This window comes from Dermacentor andersoni, chromosome 1 (genome assembly GCF_023375885.2).
Source record: "Dermacentor andersoni chromosome 1, qqDerAnde1_hic_scaffold, whole genome shotgun sequence".
Taxonomy (NCBI): domain Eukaryota; kingdom Metazoa; phylum Arthropoda; class Arachnida; order Ixodida; family Ixodidae; genus Dermacentor; species Dermacentor andersoni.
In genome coordinates, this window is record NC_092814.1 from 387,047,865 (window position 1) to 387,066,008 (window position 18,144).

At 45.0% G+C, this 18,144-nt stretch overlaps 1 protein-coding gene across 2 annotated transcripts in view; it reads left to right on the forward strand.

Moving 5' to 3' along the window:
- Positions 1-18,144, forward strand: part of LOC126518730 (organic cation transporter protein-like) — a 210,737-nt gene that overhangs the window by 98,023 nt on the left and 94,570 nt on the right. For both annotated transcript variants that reach the window (XM_050168498.2, XM_055064968.1), the window contains exons 7-8: positions 10,874-11,042; positions 12,147-12,294. In XM_050168498.2, coding sequence (XP_050024455.1) covers positions 10,874-11,042; positions 12,147-12,294 — 317 coding nt within the window. The remainder of the gene's footprint in view (positions 1-10,873; positions 11,043-12,146; positions 12,295-18,144) is intronic.

Consider the following 18,144-nt stretch of genomic DNA (forward strand, 5'->3'; position numbering starts at 1 on the left):
GAGAGATGATTCCCATTATAAGAGAAGCAATAGCATACTTCAAGCTCTATCCCGTGTCATATGCAGACAGGAATAGCATACCCAGCTTTCGGTTACACCCTCACCTGTTGCCACTGCACCAGGCTGATTGACATGCATAACTAGCAGTTTGTGTTACCACGTCATCAAAACCTGCAATTTATTTGACATCAGAGAGCTTCAAGCTTCAGGCTACGTCGCACTAGGGATACATTATGAACTGGTTACATTTAGATGTTATACTTCATGGTTTGTTGCGCACCTTAGAAATTTATTTATTTATAGGCATAGGTTCTAGTATTTTGTGAGGGGGTAGAAAGCACATTCTGAACCTAACCAAGAACCCACAATAAAGCAAATCAAACAAAAGAAAAGCGAAACACATACTCTCTCAAACTATGATTACTTATTTGGCAGCTAGCTTATAAAAATAAAACGATAAGGACGATTTACATGCGAGTAGTGCTTGAGAAGATTGAGCGTTGAGGCTTCGAAAACTTTGAAGCGAGCTTTCGCTGCTTTTTGTTCCGACGGCTCTTTAGGAACGGGAATGCAATAAACCGACCAAAAACAAGAGAAAGAAATTGTAATACATCATTTGTGACTACTTAGAGAAATACAACTACGAACACAGAATCTGTGCAGGCAGGTATGTTAGAAATAACGTTTCCCTAAAAGCGCAATTATGCAGGGAGCCAATGCCCTTCTGCTTTTGTCGGGCAACTCGTAACAGAACATAAAAGGATATGTGCGCCTCAGAACACAGTTTCTAAATAAATATGTTACTATACAGTCAGTAAGAAGAGTGTCATGCATATCTACTTAAGCTACCAATTATATTTAACTCAGAGAACGCTAGATAGGTATATTGATTAAACTGAAGGTAGGCCAGATTTAAAAATGTAGGATTCAAATAGTATTTGAGTGCTATATTGAAACTGGAAATTATGAATATGGCATCGAAAGCAAAAGTGTTGTACATTATGCCAAGCCTGCCAGACTGTGAACTTCATATTTTGCTAAGTTTCTAGACATGAAATCCTGCGTTGGAAAGACAGCCCGCATTTTCGTAAGGATTGTTCACACCACCTACATTGTTAGATACACACATTATTAATTATTATTTACCTTTAAACACAGCACACAAGCAGCACACTTATGACAACAGGAACTGACAGCATTGTTTTAGATCAATGAGTTTTTACAGTGCTTTTACTGCTGGCAATATAGCCTGCTTCAGGAATTTAGCCTAATAAACTCGCCTAAAGCAAGTGTCCCTCTGGTATATTTGTTAGGGATCATGCATTGTTAATAATAACGAAGTACAAATGCAATAACAATTTATTTTTGCAAGCATCTTCGCGATTTCATGCCATTCCATTTCTCAGCAGTTTTAAAATATCTTCACCAATAAAATTTCATTCTCGTACCTTAACGCAACGTTAGTAAAATTGCAGAATGAGCGCACATTTGTAAATTCCACGAAAGATTCAGAGGTCGGTTGGGAGGTACGAATTAGATCAACAGAACCCAGAACTCATAATTGACAGTCACTGTTTTCTACACACTATGCTAAAACAAGCACACCAGAAGCTTTGCCGTGCAGTTCAGGCTGCATTAGCGTAGTGTAGTGTAGTGTAGCGATGCCTCCGTCTCATGAAATTGTGATATCCGTAAAGAATAAAAATGTCAGTTTATTGCTATCACTGCTGAAACTACATACTTGTGATTTACCAACATCGCGTTATTGTGAAAAGTCCTCATGCAGCCAGCTACATGAAGCTGCATCTGGTTGTACAAATATCTCATTCTGACATCCCAGGTGGTTATTTAACGTGTCAAATACAAGAAAACACCCAAAACATTCAATATAATTAGTACATATTATCTCGACAACAATATATCAGCAGGAAACTTTGCATAGAAGCAAAAATCTGCTCATGAGTCAGCCAGAGCTATTCACGTTAGCTGTGGATACAACGCAACAGCGTACTTGTAGAAATGCCTATAAGATTTCTTGCTGAGAAATTATGTACAGAAGTAGTGGCATTCGCTGCTGGAATTTTCGTGCCCGTTAAGACGAAACAATCCCCGGCGCTTGCATACTTATTAAGAGAAACCAAATAAATCCCAGATGAAGCTTTTCGCATCATCTATACCATTCAGTGTAATCTTCATGAAACTTAACGCTTAATTTATACTACGATATGAATATTGAACACGAAGAAAGCACTATTATAATTTTTGTCGCTGTGCTAATGTTCTCGTGCTCCGCATAACAATGCACACAACACGATCCATAAGAATGCGCCAAGCGTCGGACTTACCTTTCGAGGTGTACTCGGCAAACACTCCTTGTTTGGTCCCGATGCATCGACTGCACCAACGGCGCTTCTGGCATAAAAGTTGTTCAATTGCGAATAAACTACAGCACGTGATAGCACAACTTGCAACAAAATGCTTGCGTGCACTGTGATCCGATGCGAGAGCGGCGACACAACGAGAGGCTTCTCCTGATCCGGGGACAAAGAAACCGCGAATCGGAAGAACTACGATGATCAACGATGGTGCCCCGCACGAAAGATGCAGAAATCCAATAGAGTTTCACAGGCCCATGGGCTTAGAGATCGTTAATGCACGGAAAACACATATCTTCATTCAGCACAGCAAAAATATGGCTAAACTTTGACGTCGGCCGTCCACAATACAGCGCTCAAGGACTGACAGCCGAAGACTGCAAAAGGACGTCATCTCGTTATCGCTGCTGTATTGACAGATAAACATCATGGCTGCCATGTTGGTTATGTCGTCGTCTCTGGTTCCAGTCATCGTGATCGCATGGATGGTGGCGGCGTACTATTTCCACGTTATGCACGTTATGCGGCGCCTTCCAACAATATTGCTTTCAACAGCGAGATCAGCAACCGCCGGAGCAGCCGTATCAACCGTTTGAAGCAATGGAATCGGTTTGAACTTCGCAGCACATTGTCGTTTGGTTTGTCAGTGTTCGTGTTTTTCAAGGGCGTAATCGACGGTGAATTTCGTGTCGAGTGGTGTCATCGACGCTCTTTGTTCAGGCTTGTTGTGTGCCGTTCTGTGGACGTGGACCGTTCATGATTACTGCCGTCTCTGCATCGGAAGCTGCTTCCATGCTGGCTCGATTTCCTTTCTTGCGAAGGCATACAAAAGTCCGTACTGCTTGTCGCGGGTGTTTTATGTTCTTGTTTTTCAGCGACGTAATCAAAGAGGAAATTCTTGTCGAGTTGTGTCAAAAACACCCTTTGTTCCGGCTCGTTGTGTGCCGGTCTGTGGATGTGGTCCGTTCATGATTACTGCCATCTGCGCATCGGACGCTGCTAGGAGGTTGGCTCAATTTGCTTTTTTGCGAACATAGAAGGAAGTCCGTACCGTCTTTGGCGAGTATATGATGTTGGTGTTTTTCAGCAGCGTAATCCAGGAGGAAATTCGTGTCGAGTGGTGTTATCGACACTCTTTGTTCCCGCTTGTTGCGTACCGTTCTGCGGATGTGGTCTGTTCATGATTAGTGCCGTCTCTGAACCGCACGCTGCTTCCACGCTGGGTCGATTTGCTTTCTTGGGAACGCACAACAAAGTCCGTACTGTTTGCCGCGAGTGCTTTATGTTGGCGTTTTTCAGCGGCGTAATCGACAAGTAATTTCCTTTCGAGTGGTGTCATCGACACTCTTTGTTCCGGTTTGCTGTGTGCCGTTCATCGGATGTGGTCTGTTCATGATTAGTGCCGTCTCTGCATCGGACGCTACTTCCAGGCTAGCACGATTTGCGTTCTTGCGAACACAGAAGAAAGTCCCCACAGTTTGTCGCGAGTACTTTATGTTCGTGTTTTTCAGCGGCGTAATTGACGATGAATTTTGTGACGAGTGCTGTCATCGACACTCTTTGTTCCCGCTTGTTGCTAACTGTTCTGCGGATGTGGTCTGTTCATGATTAGTGTCGTCTCTTAAGCGGACGCTGCAACCATGCTATCTCGATTTGCTTTCTTGCGAACCCATACGAAAGACAGTAATGTCAGTCGCGGCTGTTCTATTTTCGTGTTTTTCAGAGGCGTAATCAAAGAGGAAATTCGTGTCAAGTTGTGTCATCGACACTGTTAGTTCCGGCTTGTTGTGTGCCGTTCTGTGGATGTGGTCCGTTCATGATTAGTGCCCTCTCTGCATCGGACGCTGCTTCCGTGCTGGCTCGATTTGCTGCCTTGCGAACATATAAGAAAGTCCGTACTGTCTGTCGTGAATATATTATGTTCGTGTTTTTCAGCGGCGTAATCAAAGAGGAACTTCCTGTCGAGTTGTGTCATTGACACAGTTTGTTCCGACTTGTGTGCTGTTCTGCGGATGTGGTCTGTTCATAATTAGTGCCGTCAATGCATCGGACACTGCTTCTACGTGGGCTCTGTTGCTTTCTTGGGAATGCATAAGAAAGTCCGTACTGTCTGTCGCGAGTGTTTATGTTTCTGTTCCTCAGCTGGTAATGAACGACGAATTTCGTGTCGAGTGGTGTCATCAACACTCTTCGTTCTAGCTTGTTGTGTGCCGTTCTGCGGATGTGGTCTGTTCATGATTAGTACCGTCAATGCATCGGACACTGGTTCTACACGGGCTCGGTTTGCTTTCTTGCGAACGCATAAGAAATCCGTACACTCTGTCCCGATTGTTTTATGTTTGTCTTCTTCAGCGGGTAATCGACGACGAATTTCGTGTCGAGTGGTGTCATCAACACTCTTCGTTCTAGCTTCTTGTGTGCCCTTCTGCGGATGTGGTCTGTTCATGATTAGTACCGTCAATGCATCGGACACTGCTTCTACACGGGCTCGGTTTGCTTTCTTGCGAACGCATAAGAAATCCGTACACTCCGTCCCGATTGTTTTATGTTTGTCTTCTTCAGCGGGTAATCGACGACGAATTTCATGTCGAGTGGTGTCATCTACACTCTTTGTTCCGGGTTGCTGTGTACCATTCTGCGTATGTGGTCTGTTCATGATTTGTACCGTCAATGCGTCGGACAGTGCTTATACGCGGGCTCGGTTTGCTTTCTCGCGAATGCTTAAGGAAGTCCGTACTGTCTGTCGCGAGTGTTTTATGTTCGTGTTCTTCAGCGGGTAATCGACGACGAATTTCGTGTCGAGTGGTGTCATCAACACTCTTTGTTCTAGCTTGTTGTGTGCCGTTCTTCGGCTGTGGTCTGTTCATGATTAGTACCGTCAATGCATCGGACAGTGCTTATACGCGGGCTCGGTTTGCTTTCTTTGGAATGCATAAGAAAGTCCGTACTGTCTTTCGCGAGTGTTTTATTTTTGTGTTCTTCAGCTGGTAATCAAAGACGAATTTCGTGTCGAGTGGTGTCATCAACACTCTTTGTTCTAGCTTGTTGTGTGCCGTTCTGCGGATGTGGTCTGTTCATAATTAATGCCGTCAATGCATCGGACACTGCTTCTACGCGGGCTCGGTTCGCTTTCGTGCGAACGCATAAGAAATCCGTACACTTTGTCGCGATTGTTTTATGTTTCTGTTCTTCAGCGGGTAATCGACGACGAATTTCGTGTCTAGTGGTGTCATCTACACTCTTTGTTCCGGGTTGCTGTGTACCATTCTGCGTATGTGGTCTGTTCATGATTAGTACCGTCCATTTTTTTTATTTTTTATTTATGAAAACTGCGATGTTGTACACAAGATCATAGCAGGTGGGAAACATTGTGTTAAGATACAGAATTACAGACACAAAGAAAACAAAATTGCACATAGAATTTCAACAAGAGAATACAGCGACAAGGTCAATTAACAACAATCAATTCAAATGCTCTTGAAATGAATGTAATGATGTCTGTCTGACAACATCATCCGTGAGGTTATTCCAATCACTGATGGTCCTTGGAAAAAAGGAATATTTAAAACAATTAACTCGCGGATTTAATGGTTTTATAGAAAGAGAATGGCGATTTCTAGTTTGGTACCCCGAGGAATAGGTAAGGATATTGGAGGTGTCTACTTTGAGATTATTATTAATTAATTGATAGAAAAACTTTAAGCGACATATGCGATTTCTGTTAGGAATGGAGGGTAAACCGCTTTTTTTGAGGAGGTCACTGACTGATGCTCGCCCCTAAGTGTTATATATAAACCTTACTCCTTTCTTTTGGATTCTTTCAAGTTTATTTATGTTTACCTTTGTAAAAGGGTCCCAGATAATTGCTGCATATTCTAAGATTGGTCTAATAATAGTGTTGTAAGCAAGGAGGCGTGTACCAGGGGCCGCTAGCTTAAGCGAGCGTCGTAAGAAAAAAAGCTTTCGGAGAGCGTTTGCTGAAACATAGTCGACATGCCTGGTCCAAGAAAGGTTATCAGAGATCTATAGACCTAGATACTTATATTCTGTGACTTCATGAAGAAAATTATTATTAGCAGTGTAGTAATATAGAATAGGGATATTTTTAAGTGTTATTCTCATAAATACGGTTTTTTCAAGCTTAATTGACATTTGCCACTTCTCACACCAGGAAACTATTTTTGCAAAATCATTATTCAGCCTAATTTGATCAGCAGTCGAACTTATTTTCTCATACAGCACGCAGTCGTCCGCATATAACTTAACACGTACTGACAGGTTTTTAACAATATCATTAATAAACACTAAAACATGCATGCATCGGACAGTGCTTATACGCGGGCTCGGTTTGCTTTCTCGCGAATGCTTAAGGAAGTCCGTACTGTCTGTAGCGAGTGTTTTATGTTCGTGTTCTTCAGCGGGTAATCGACGACGAATTTCGTGTCGAGTGCTGTCATCAACACTCTTTGTTCTAGATTGTTGTGTGCCGTTCTTCGGCTGTGGTCTGTTCATGATTAGTACCGTCAATGCATCGGACAGTGCTTATACGCGGGCTCGGTTTGCTTTCTTTGGAATGCATAAGAAAGTCCCTACTGTCTTTCGCGAGTGTTTTATGTTTGCGTTCTTCAGCGGATAATCGACGACGAATTTCGTGTCTAGTGGTGTCATCTACACTCTTTGTTCCGGGTGGCCGTGTACCATTCTGCGTATGTGGTCTGTTCATGATTAGTGCCCTCTCTGCATCGGACGCCGAGTCCACGCGGGCTCTGTTTCCTTTCTTGCGAATGCATAAGAAAGTCCGTACTGCCTGTCGCGATTGCTTTATGTTTGTGTTCTTCAGTGGGTAATCGACGACGAATTTCGTGTCGAGTGTTGTCATCTACACTCTCTGTTCCGGCTTGCTATGTACCATTCTGCGTATGTGGTCTGTTCATGATTAGTGCCCTCTCTGCATCGGACGCTGCTTCCACGCGGGCTCTGTTCGCTTTCTTGCGAATGCATAAGGAAGTCCGTACTGTCTATCTCGAGTGTTTTATGTTTGTGCTCTTCAGCGGGTAATCGACGACGAATTTCGTGTCGAGTGTTGTCATCTACACTCTCTGTTCCGGCTTGCTATGTACCATTCTGCGTATGTGGTCTGTTCATGATTAGTGCCCTCTCTGCATCGGACGCTGCTTCCACGCGGGCTCTGTTCGCTTTCTTGCGAATGCATAAGGAAGTCCGTACTGTCTATCTCGAGTGTTTTATGTTTGTGCTCTTCAGCGGGTAATCGACGACGAATTTCGTGTCGAGTGTTGTCATCTACACTCTCTGTTCCGGCTTGCTATGTACCATTCTGCGTATGTGGTCTGTTCATGATTAGTGCCCTCTCTGCATCGGACGCTGCTTCCACGCCGGCTCTGTTCGCTTTCTTCCGAAGGCATAAGGAAGTCCGTACTGTCTATCTCGAGTGTTTTATGTTTGTGCTCTTCAGCGGGTAATCGACGACGAATTTCGTGTCGAGTGTTGTCATCTACACTCTCTGTTCCGGCTTGCTATGTACCATTCTGCGTATGTGGTCTGTTCATGATTAGTGCCCTCTCTGCATCGGACGCTACTTCCACGCGGGCTCTGTTCGCTTTCTTGCGAATGCATAAGGAAGTCCGTACTGTCTATCTCGAGTGTTTTATGTTTGTGCTCTTCAGCGGGTAATCGACGACGAATTTCGTGTCGAGTGTTGTCATCTACACTCTCTGTTCCGGCTTGCTATGTACCATTCTGCGTATGTGGTCTGTTCATGATTAGTGCCCTCTCTGCAACGGACGCTGCTTCCACGCGGGCTCTGTTTGCTTTCTTGCGAATGTATAAGGAAGTCCGTACTGTCTGTGTCGAGGGTTTTATGTTTGTGTTCTTCAGCGGGTAATCGACGACGAATTTCGGGTCGAGGGGTGTCATCTACACTCTCTGTTCCGGCTTGTTATGTACCATTCTGCGTATGTGGTCTGTTCATGATTAGTGCCCTCTCTGCATCGGACGCTGCTTCCACGCGGGCTCTGTTTCCTTTCTTGCGAATGCATAAGGAAGTCCGTACTGTCTGTCTCGAGTGTTTTATGTTTGTGTTCTTCAGCGGGTAATCGACGACGAATTTCGTGTCGTGTGGTGTCATCGACAGTCTTTGTTCCGGCTTGTTGTGTGCCGTTCTGCGGATGTGGTCTGTTCCTAATTAGTGCCGTCTTGCCGTCTCAGTTTTATCGACCATATAAACTTGTAAACATAGGCATACTAACTAAAATAACAAGCATGGTGTCACACAGGCAAAAGGAAACTTGAACACATCTCACTTTATGACCGCGGAAACTCGCTGCCAGAACGCTGGAGTGAGTAAGCGCGGCAGCAGCAGCGAGCAAATTTGACCTTCGTGCTACGTCTTTCATCAACGCGAACGATGCCGCAAAAACACAGCGCGCGTCCAGTCTCTGTCCCCGTCGCAGATGAGTTTCAAGATACACAGCGGCCCGGGCAGCCAGGGTGGCTGTATCTGAGAAGATGCGGCGTTGCACAGAGTACACTCGTAGGTATTACTTGCAGGGCGGCCGTATCTGAGAAGATACGCCGTTGCACAGAGTTCACTCATCGTATTACCTGCAGGGAGGCCGTATCTGAGAAGATAGGCGCCGTTGCACAGAGTACACTTGTAGTATTACCTGCAGGGCGTCCGTGTCTGAGAAGATGCGCTGTTTCACAGAGTACACCCGTCGTTTTGCCTGCAGGGATGCCGTATCTGAGAAAATACGCGCCGTTGCACATAATACACTCGTCGTATTACCTGCAGGGAGGCCGTATGTGAGAAGATGCGCCGTTGCACAGAGTACACTCGTCGTATTATCTGCAGGGACGCCGTATCTGAGAAGATACGCGCCGTTGCACTGAGTACACTTGTCATATTACCTGCAGGGCGTCCGTGTCTCAGAAGATGCGCCGTTTCACAGAGTACACTCTTCATATTACCTGCAGGGCGGCCGTATCTGAGATGATGCGCCGTTGCGCAGAGTACACTCGTCGTATTACCTGCAGGGCCCATGTTTCCGAGCACTTGCAACGGCGGCTGTATGCACGCTGCCACTCTGTCTATGAATACGGTGGCTTAAAGTTGTATGCCCTGTCCTATGTTGAATTCCAATCGTAGATCTCGAGGGCTCGGCCGGATTGCGAACGGAGTGCATCGTTCCTACTGAGATCGCTCTCGTCAAGTCTTCGAATGGAATGCGTGCGCTCCCGTGGGGGCACTTAATACAGGAAAATCAAGCGTGAGGTTGCCAGACGAGAGGCGGATCGAGTAGGCCTCATCATCATCACCACCATCATCTGGATCATCCCGGCATTCCGTGCGTTTGTTTTTCTTTCCTGTCGGAAGAATCGCCGCAGGACTTGGGAACTTATAGTGTCTGAGTCGGAGCTGTCACTATCCAGGAGCAGCAACAAAAACGCACGGAGCGAGGTAGCGTCCATGTTTTCCATGTAGTCCATAGCTACCCGCGACCGGCAACAGGTGACTGTGACAAAACGCAGAGGCGCGTGAAGAAAATACGTCACGCGGACTTCCGGTCAAATCTGCCGATTTCGGCGGAGCAAATATTTTTGCTTCGCAGAGCGATCCGGAATCGGTGGTTGCTCCCAATCTGCCATTGGAACATGTCACTCGCACTCTCATTCTGCCTTCGGAATAGGATTGCTCCATGTAGAGCAGGAAAACTTGATCTGTATCTAACATTGGAATTCAACATGAAACTTGCGGAGCCCGCCCCTTGAGTAGTTCAGGTAATGAAGGCTTACATAATGACGTAAAGGTTTCACATCATAAAATAAAACCACTGAAGAGAGAGCAGTTGTTTTTATTTAGGTGTTTGAAAAAATGCATTTAGAACTCAGGTACCCACAGTTGCACCGAACTCTCTCGCTTTTTCCTGCAGCATCTCGTCGCTCACGGCAGCGCCTGTGAAACGAAACTCCGCGAAACACATGTCGAGGACCTTTGTCCAAGCTTCGGGCGTTGCTGCCGGCAGGAATTCATGCTTGGTGTTGGCATGCTCATCTATTTCTCTGATTCCTTCAAAATTGCTTGCACCGTGGACTTCGGCATATCAATACCAAGGTTTTTTCCAATGCAGTCATTCGCGTATCGAACAGATGCTGAAGGCGGCTGACTTTTGAATTTGCATATATCTTTTTCAGCTGAGCGGAAAGATCTGTCTGCTTACGCCTAACACCGGTCATTCTCTCCTCTGAACTTACCAGTGTCCAGCCTTGCCCTTTATGCGCAGCGAATATTGTCACGTGGTGGTAGTAGCGGCGAGCACGTTCGTCGGTCGTCGATAATCTGATGCTCGGCGAAGCCTCTCGAAATATTTACCATCGAAGGTTCTAGCGTTGTGATGTACTGGTTGTGTCAGCATATTTCGCCTGTTTAAACGTACATTGTGCCTTGTGTAACCCCAAATGTCGTCCTATTTTTCTTTAAGCTATGGAGGTGCTGTCAACACGCCACCGAGCTTTAGGAATGCTGGTCGCGGGCGGTGGATGGACTACCGGCCTTGTCACCCTGACTGGCATAGCCTGGCTCATAAGGGACTGGCAGCACCTGCAGATCGTCATATCACTCGTCTATTTTGGCAACTTCTTCATCTGGCTGTGAGACTTTCTTCTTCTTGCACGAGATATTACCTTTACACACGCGTGCTGTCAGTTCGTAATTGTGTGAGATCTATAAACCACACGGACTTTATATTATAAAAGCCTATGATATTCAAAGATTTCATCACATAGGAGTCGCGCCGATAACATTGCAAGGCGTTATATAAGAATGTGGGCAAACGCATGGCGGGTAGCAAATAAGAGCTTTACATAAAACTCTGCGCACCACTGCCACTGGTGTTCTAACTCGTGCGCCCGCGACAATGTGTACTTGGAAGGCGTACATTGTAGGCTCGGTGCTACGTGCAATATTAGCATAGGAGCAACTTCTTCAAGGTGTCGCGCTCCTGAGATATTCTGAGAATGACGGCATCTGCACATGTATTTTGGGGGCCACGAGATGCAGTATATTGTAACAATCGAAACTATAATGTCACATCGCAGAGACGAAGCCGCTCCTCAGTAGGTGGCGGTGTACGCTGCGACAGCCTGTCGCAGTAAATGAGCCCAGTGCACCATAAGGAATTATTGAAGTCTTCTGAACCCGCCGCGGTCGCCCAGTGCCTATGGCCTGGAGCTGCTGATGTCGCGGGTTCAATCCCTGCAACAATCTGATGAGGGCAGAATGGGAAAAGGCTCGTGTACTTTGTATAGCATACAGGTTAAAGAACTCCAGGTGGTAAAAACTTTATCGGCAGTCTCCCACTATAGCATGCCTCATAATCAGATCGTGGTTTTGGCTCGCAAAACCCCAAAATTTGTTTGTTTTCATAATTTTTTAGCGGAAGGGAGGATGGGGGAATTTCAAGGAAAGGAATGAGTTGAACAAAGGTGATGTCGAGACAAAGTCCTGCTGCTGAGCACGGCATCGCATGTTTGGTTACCAGCCGCCATTTTGTTGGGGCTGATATGCGAAAGCCCTCATGTACTTAGACTTTGGTGTACGTTAGAGAACCGCACAATACAAAAATTATTCAAGAGGCATTCACTACGGTGTCCCTCAAAGCGCCAGTGTTGCTGTGGGGCGTTCAGCTACAAGATCTGATTTGAAACAACTATCAAGACGCACAAGTTCAAAAAGTATGCATGTCCATTTTTCAGATTCATGCCGGAGTCTCCGCTGTGGCTGCTAGCCACGAAGCACTATAAAAAAGCTGAGATAATTCTCAAACGGGCAATCACTAGGAACAAAGTGACCGACGTTGATGTCAACGAAATTATTAAATCTTACGAGGAGAAGATGGAGCGGGTGAGTAATATCTCTACTTTCAATCAGCCCGCAAGCCTTCATCTGCTGCTTGTTGCGTCGCTCATGAAGTATTTCCAAATATATCGAAATGAATGTTGATAGTAATGAACAGGGATCCCAGATAAAAACGTAGGCTCGATTGGGATCGCGCGTTTTCACAATTCGCCTAAGAAAGAAACTGTGAGAATAGGATTCCGAAATCTGCCGTGAGTACTCAGCGGCTAGAGTCTTGGGCTGCGAAGCGAGGTCGCGGGATCGAATCCTGGCTACGGCTGCTGTATTTCGGTGGGGGCGAAATGCGAAAGCACCCGTGTACTTAGATTTAGGTGTACGTTTAGGTGCAATCCCTGGTGGCCCAAATTATTCCGGAGTCCCCCACTACAGCGTGCCTCATAATCAGATTGTGATTTTGGCACGTAAATCCCCGAAATTAATTTTTTAATGTTATTCTGAAAATGTTCATGAAAGAATTTTCGGATCAACAATGACCCTCCTATCTTCAGACGACGAAAAACAAGCTAAACTCCGTTATTGTGTTTTTCAGTGCCCTGTAAAGTAATTCAGTATTGTGTAGTTCACTATAGCTCTGATAATGAATGCCCAAGTCAACAAGCGCTTCCTAACATGTCAGTGTGCGTTGTTAATTATTAAATGATGAGATCCGCATAATATAGGCCTTCGATGGGTTGGCTATTGCAGGCATCAAAGTTAAGCCTTACTTATCAAGAAAATTCAAGAAGGCAATCGAGAGAGAAAGCGTTCAAGGAATAGTAACAGGAGAATAAAACGTATCAAAATATGTGCGAGAATCTCTGATGCATAAATTTTTAAGGCATGAATGGCATCAAAGGCAATTGATGCATTAGAAATGTCGTTATCTTGTGCGATTCCACGAATATTTGAAATTGATTACTCACAACCTTTATTTCTGCAAACACCTCGCGCAAACATAGTGCTTTCTAGATCCTATTTCATTTCTTATTCCTTTTGCAACGTTAGAAAAACAAGTGTAGCTATTCTTCACTGTCTTATTTTCAAGGATAAGTTCTGATATGTTGATATAGGCGACTACAATTCGAAAGTTAAGCCAACTGCTCTTCCTACAACAGAAAATATGACACTATTCTGAAAATTGGGTGAGAAAACAGGCAGCGGAACGAGCCGACACTTTTGTTATTTCAACACAATTTTTATATAAGATAAGAAAATCCATCCGAACATTGGAAACGAGGTTTTATTTTTTAGCGCAGGCCTTTTCTTACATGACAGAATCATACTGAGGCAAGGTAGAAAATGTGTATTACCTATTTTCACGATGTTCTGAATTGCACAGTCAAATACATAAACCTTTCTATAGTTTCATAATTTTTATACAAGCGTTACATACCTTTTTTTAAGAAAGCAAAATACATTCAATTGTCTGAGCAAGCTCATAATGCTAGCAAAATATGGCAAGCTAATTTTGAACAGTATAGGCCAAAAATGAGCTTTTTTAAAATAACGTTTTAAGTGTTAATGAGTTTCTTGAAGGTTTTTGTGTGTACCTTCTTACACACTATAAGGTGTATTTAGTCTGTCCTACGTACCGGTATTTGTAATTTTGGTGGCAAAATTCTAGAAATAGCAATACGTCGCAAACTTGACGAGATTCGCGCGCCAATAAAACAAAAATAATAATCTACGATTTCGGTCAAAACTTCAGAGGACTAGTTTCTGGCATCGGTTATTTGTAAGATGCAAAGATGTGTCGCATGTTTTTTTTTTTTTTTTTTAGTACAAAAGCAAACAATCAGTAGTAATACATACACTGCTGTCTTCGGCAGCCTGCATTAGAATGTGTGCGCTATGCAAACATGCGGTATACTTTTTGCTGACGTTTGTGCCCAGAAATAATAGGCAATGTCAAGTGCAACCTAGGAAACGCAGGTGCTTTCTGATAAGAAATACAAAGGCGTGAATAGTTATAATTATGGTGGCTCATTAGATGTGCTGTTCTCCGGGTAAGCGCTATGTCACGGGTTCAACTTCCTGCCGCGGTAGCCGTATTTCAATGGGACGGAAAGCAAACACACCTCAGAACTAATATTAACGAAAACGTGAAGTAGTAGGGGTGAGATGATATAATACACCGCTTTCTACTGGGGCATCTTTGTAGCCCAGCTGTCGCTTTGAAGCAATGAAAGCTTTCGATCAACCCAACAAACAACCATAGATATTAACTAAATCAATCGAGCCTTCTTCTAAAGTAGCGTATTAAACTTGAATCGAGTATTCATTGGCATGATGAAAATGAAATTAGGACTTACAGCTTGAAAAGGTAATTGCTGCCTGTTTCGAAGGGCCTGAAAACGCAACAAAGGTTGTTGCTTCTCCCGTAAAATGTCGTAGCGCGGCAACATCGTGTTTTTTGATGGTTGTTCTTGATGTATTCACTAAGCAACAAATTGCAGCGGTGCAAGACAGGTGGAAATAATAAAGTTAAAGATGCGGGTTATGGCCGCGAAAGCTTACCTCAGACGTCGAACAGCACATGGAAGTCGGAGTTGGTCACCACACCCCCTTGTCTGACGCAAGATCAAACGGAAATATATTAGTTTATATTTACTGTTCATTTCCGTGATGTTGCTCTGCAACAGGAACAAAAAAAAAAAGAAAACGACTGTCCAATTGTTCTTGTTTCAAGTTCTGTTGTTTCAGCGTGGTCGCTCTCAAAATACCAGCTCTACTCGAATTAGTGTAAGCGAGCGATATTATAAACCTTAAATTTCTCGACCATAGGTCAAGGCACTGCGACACCTTCGGTCCCCTAAACCAACAAACCACTCAGCACAAATTGCGGCCATAGCAACGGAGGCCATTCTAAGAACTGGTGTATTTGTAGACGCAGTTTCGGCCGAGTGAAGTATTTGCATTTGACACGCATTCGCGCTGATGGATTCACATCGCATAGGAAAATGAAGAAAAAATGGTGCTACATATTAAGAAGGCGCAAGAAATTTAAGCGGCTCCCCTGCGACAGAAAGTCAGATCAAATGAATTCACTGTATCTGTATATGGAGACAACCCTGGGAAGGTTGTCTACATGACGCTGTGAACGTGTTTGGCGTTCTTGTGAGTCATGTTCCTGGGGCAATCTGCAACGCATCTATGACGGTACGGTCAGCAGGCATTCATCCTCTTTGTCAGCGAATCCGTCTCTCTATGCATGTTGGAGGTGACGACGACATCGCTTAAGAACGTTAGCGCTCTGTAAATCGGGAGGTTTCTTTCAACTGGGTCCTTTGACATTTACTATAGCCAAGCTTGGAAGCTCTCAGTCAAGAGAGAGATATCAGTAAGAGCATAACTTCACTCCCTTAATCTTGCAAAATAATTTGTAATCTATGTTTTTAGCGTTCGGCTTACAGAGCAACACCACAGAGAATAACAATAAATATACCTCGAGACATACGTTTTTTTTATCAAGCGTAAGATTGGGTCGTGGTATTACCAACACGGATCTCCATGCGTTTCAAGTTAGCTAGTGCTGTAAGGCGTCTGAGGTAATGCTTCGGGTTTATTAGACATATTTTTATTTTGAAGATTCTCAAAGAGATTTCCTTCGTTTTTCCGCTACTGCATTTTGTTGCTTACCCAATGCATCAACAGCCATCGCAAAACACGACGCTGCCATGCCAGGGCACTGTGCACGAGACGCAACAAGAATTCAGGCGTTTTGAGGGCCTCCGCAACCGGCCGCCACTCCATTTTATACAGTAAAGCTTAATTTTATTTCCATCACGCTAAGGCGTACACGAAGCAAGTTTAATGCTTAATATTTAACATTGGAAAGCTAAAACGACCGCGAGGGCGGAAGAAGAGGACAAACTCCGCTTTTCTTTGGAGTAGCTTGGTTTTTCGCGCGGCAACCCTTTTCCCCTTTCAATCAGTTTATCTCTAAATAAATGCACCCCATCGTAACAGTTCTCCTGCAGGTGCAGGGTAAAACAACGGCGTTTCCAAAGAACGAGGATGAACCGACCACAGGGGCGCTGTCGGTAGAGCTTCGCGGAATCGTCGAATTGCCGGTCTGCCACCAGAGATGGCTTCCTGCGGCGACCATTCGCCACCTCTCATTCAGTGCCCCATAGCCGCCCTACATCGATCCACGAACCTTCGCCAGAAAAGCCGCGGAAGACGTGGATGGATGACACATCTGCGACCAACGAGCAAGTCGGTTGAATGTCTGGAATGTCACCAGCCAGCTTAATACCCTTGCCTTCTTTCTCAGGGACACAACTGTGTGTGGCTTGAAAACCATGAAGAAAGCTTCACAACGTGGCAGAAGTTCGTAGACGAAGTCAGGAAGTACTTCCGGAATCCTAGAGCTAAAAAGAAGCGTGCAGAGCAAACGCTAATGCAGCGAGCTCAAGCTATCGGCGAAGCATGCACTACGTACATCGAGGAAGCGCTCAAGTTGTGCAAGGCCCTGGATCCTCAGATGCAGAAGAGGACAAAGCTGGTCATCTTCTAAAAGGGATTGCCAAAGACATGTGCCAGTTTCTCACCGGGAAAGACATTCTAAAGCCCGTAAGTGATGCCGTTCAGCACTGCCGTACATTTGGGGCCCTATAATGTAAAACTATTCCAATGTCTTTTTATTCCTATCTCCTGACGTCAAATATGCGTAACTGTTGACGCAAGCATAGGGCGGCGACCCACAGGGTTGTCTGATCCGACCAATCAAACGCTCTCGTCGTTTATAGGAAGTTACTTTTGTTTGCTTTAAAAACGAATAACATTACTTACACTGAGCAGCTTGTCCTATATAAATAGGTGACAAGAGGCGAGGAGCACGCTCAAGTGGAGGGATTCGATGGGGCCGAGCCAGTGCACTGAAAATCGATAACCGAATAAAGAGGGCGGTGCCAGCCTCTGCTATTGGTCGGCTTTCCGTTACTTAGCTTGCGGTGGTTGGTCGAAAATTGCGGCGGCATGCAACGGAAGGTTAAAAATGCCGCTAAAACGGATCCTCAGAAAGAAGAGTTAGCAGAGCGAGGTCGTAAAAGTGCCGAAAGTGCTCGAAAACGTTACCCTGCCACGCAAAAAGTTGTATTATGCGAAAATAAACCCATGTTCTCCGGCAGGTGCGAGTAGCCAGTGTCCGAGTGATCGGCGGCAGCCATCGTTTATTCCTTTCGTAACGGGGCAGGCTGCAGCTATTGAGAAGAAAATTCAGTTTTGTTCGGCGTATTAATGCATCCTTAACGCATACACGTCACTTTGACGCGGTGAGCCTTCGCGGTTTTGTGACGTCGCGTGACAGGCAGGTGAAGTGGATGCAACTCGAAAACATTTGACCAATAGCCGAGGGCTAATGACGAAAAGGCGTCGAATCAGAAAGAACTATTTTTCTTTTGTTTGGTCTAATCAAGCATAATCAGTGTGTACACGTATTATCAAATGGGGAGCTACCGCGGTTTTCGTGACGTCGCGTGACAGACAGGCGAAGTGGGGGTGGTCGAAAAAGTTTTTGACCAATCGCGGAGGGCTGATTGCAGAATTGGAATAAAAAAGCTTGGAATAGCTTTACGTTATAGCGCCCTTGAAGTACTGAAAGCTCGGCGTATCACACTGAAGATCAGCCGCCTGGCCAAAGTAACTAACGTCGCCAGCGCTGACGTGGTCCCAGCTCCATCTGACCTCGCATCAGTGATCGGCAAGTGGTACGCGAAGAGCTTAACCGGCGTGAGACGCTTTCCCTCTCAGCTTCTCAGTTTCGAGAGCCGTTTTCTTCCGGCGGCTTTGGTGAGACATCAATCACCGCCGCTTCCGTAGATGCCTACAACGTGGCGCCTCGTCCAAGAATGA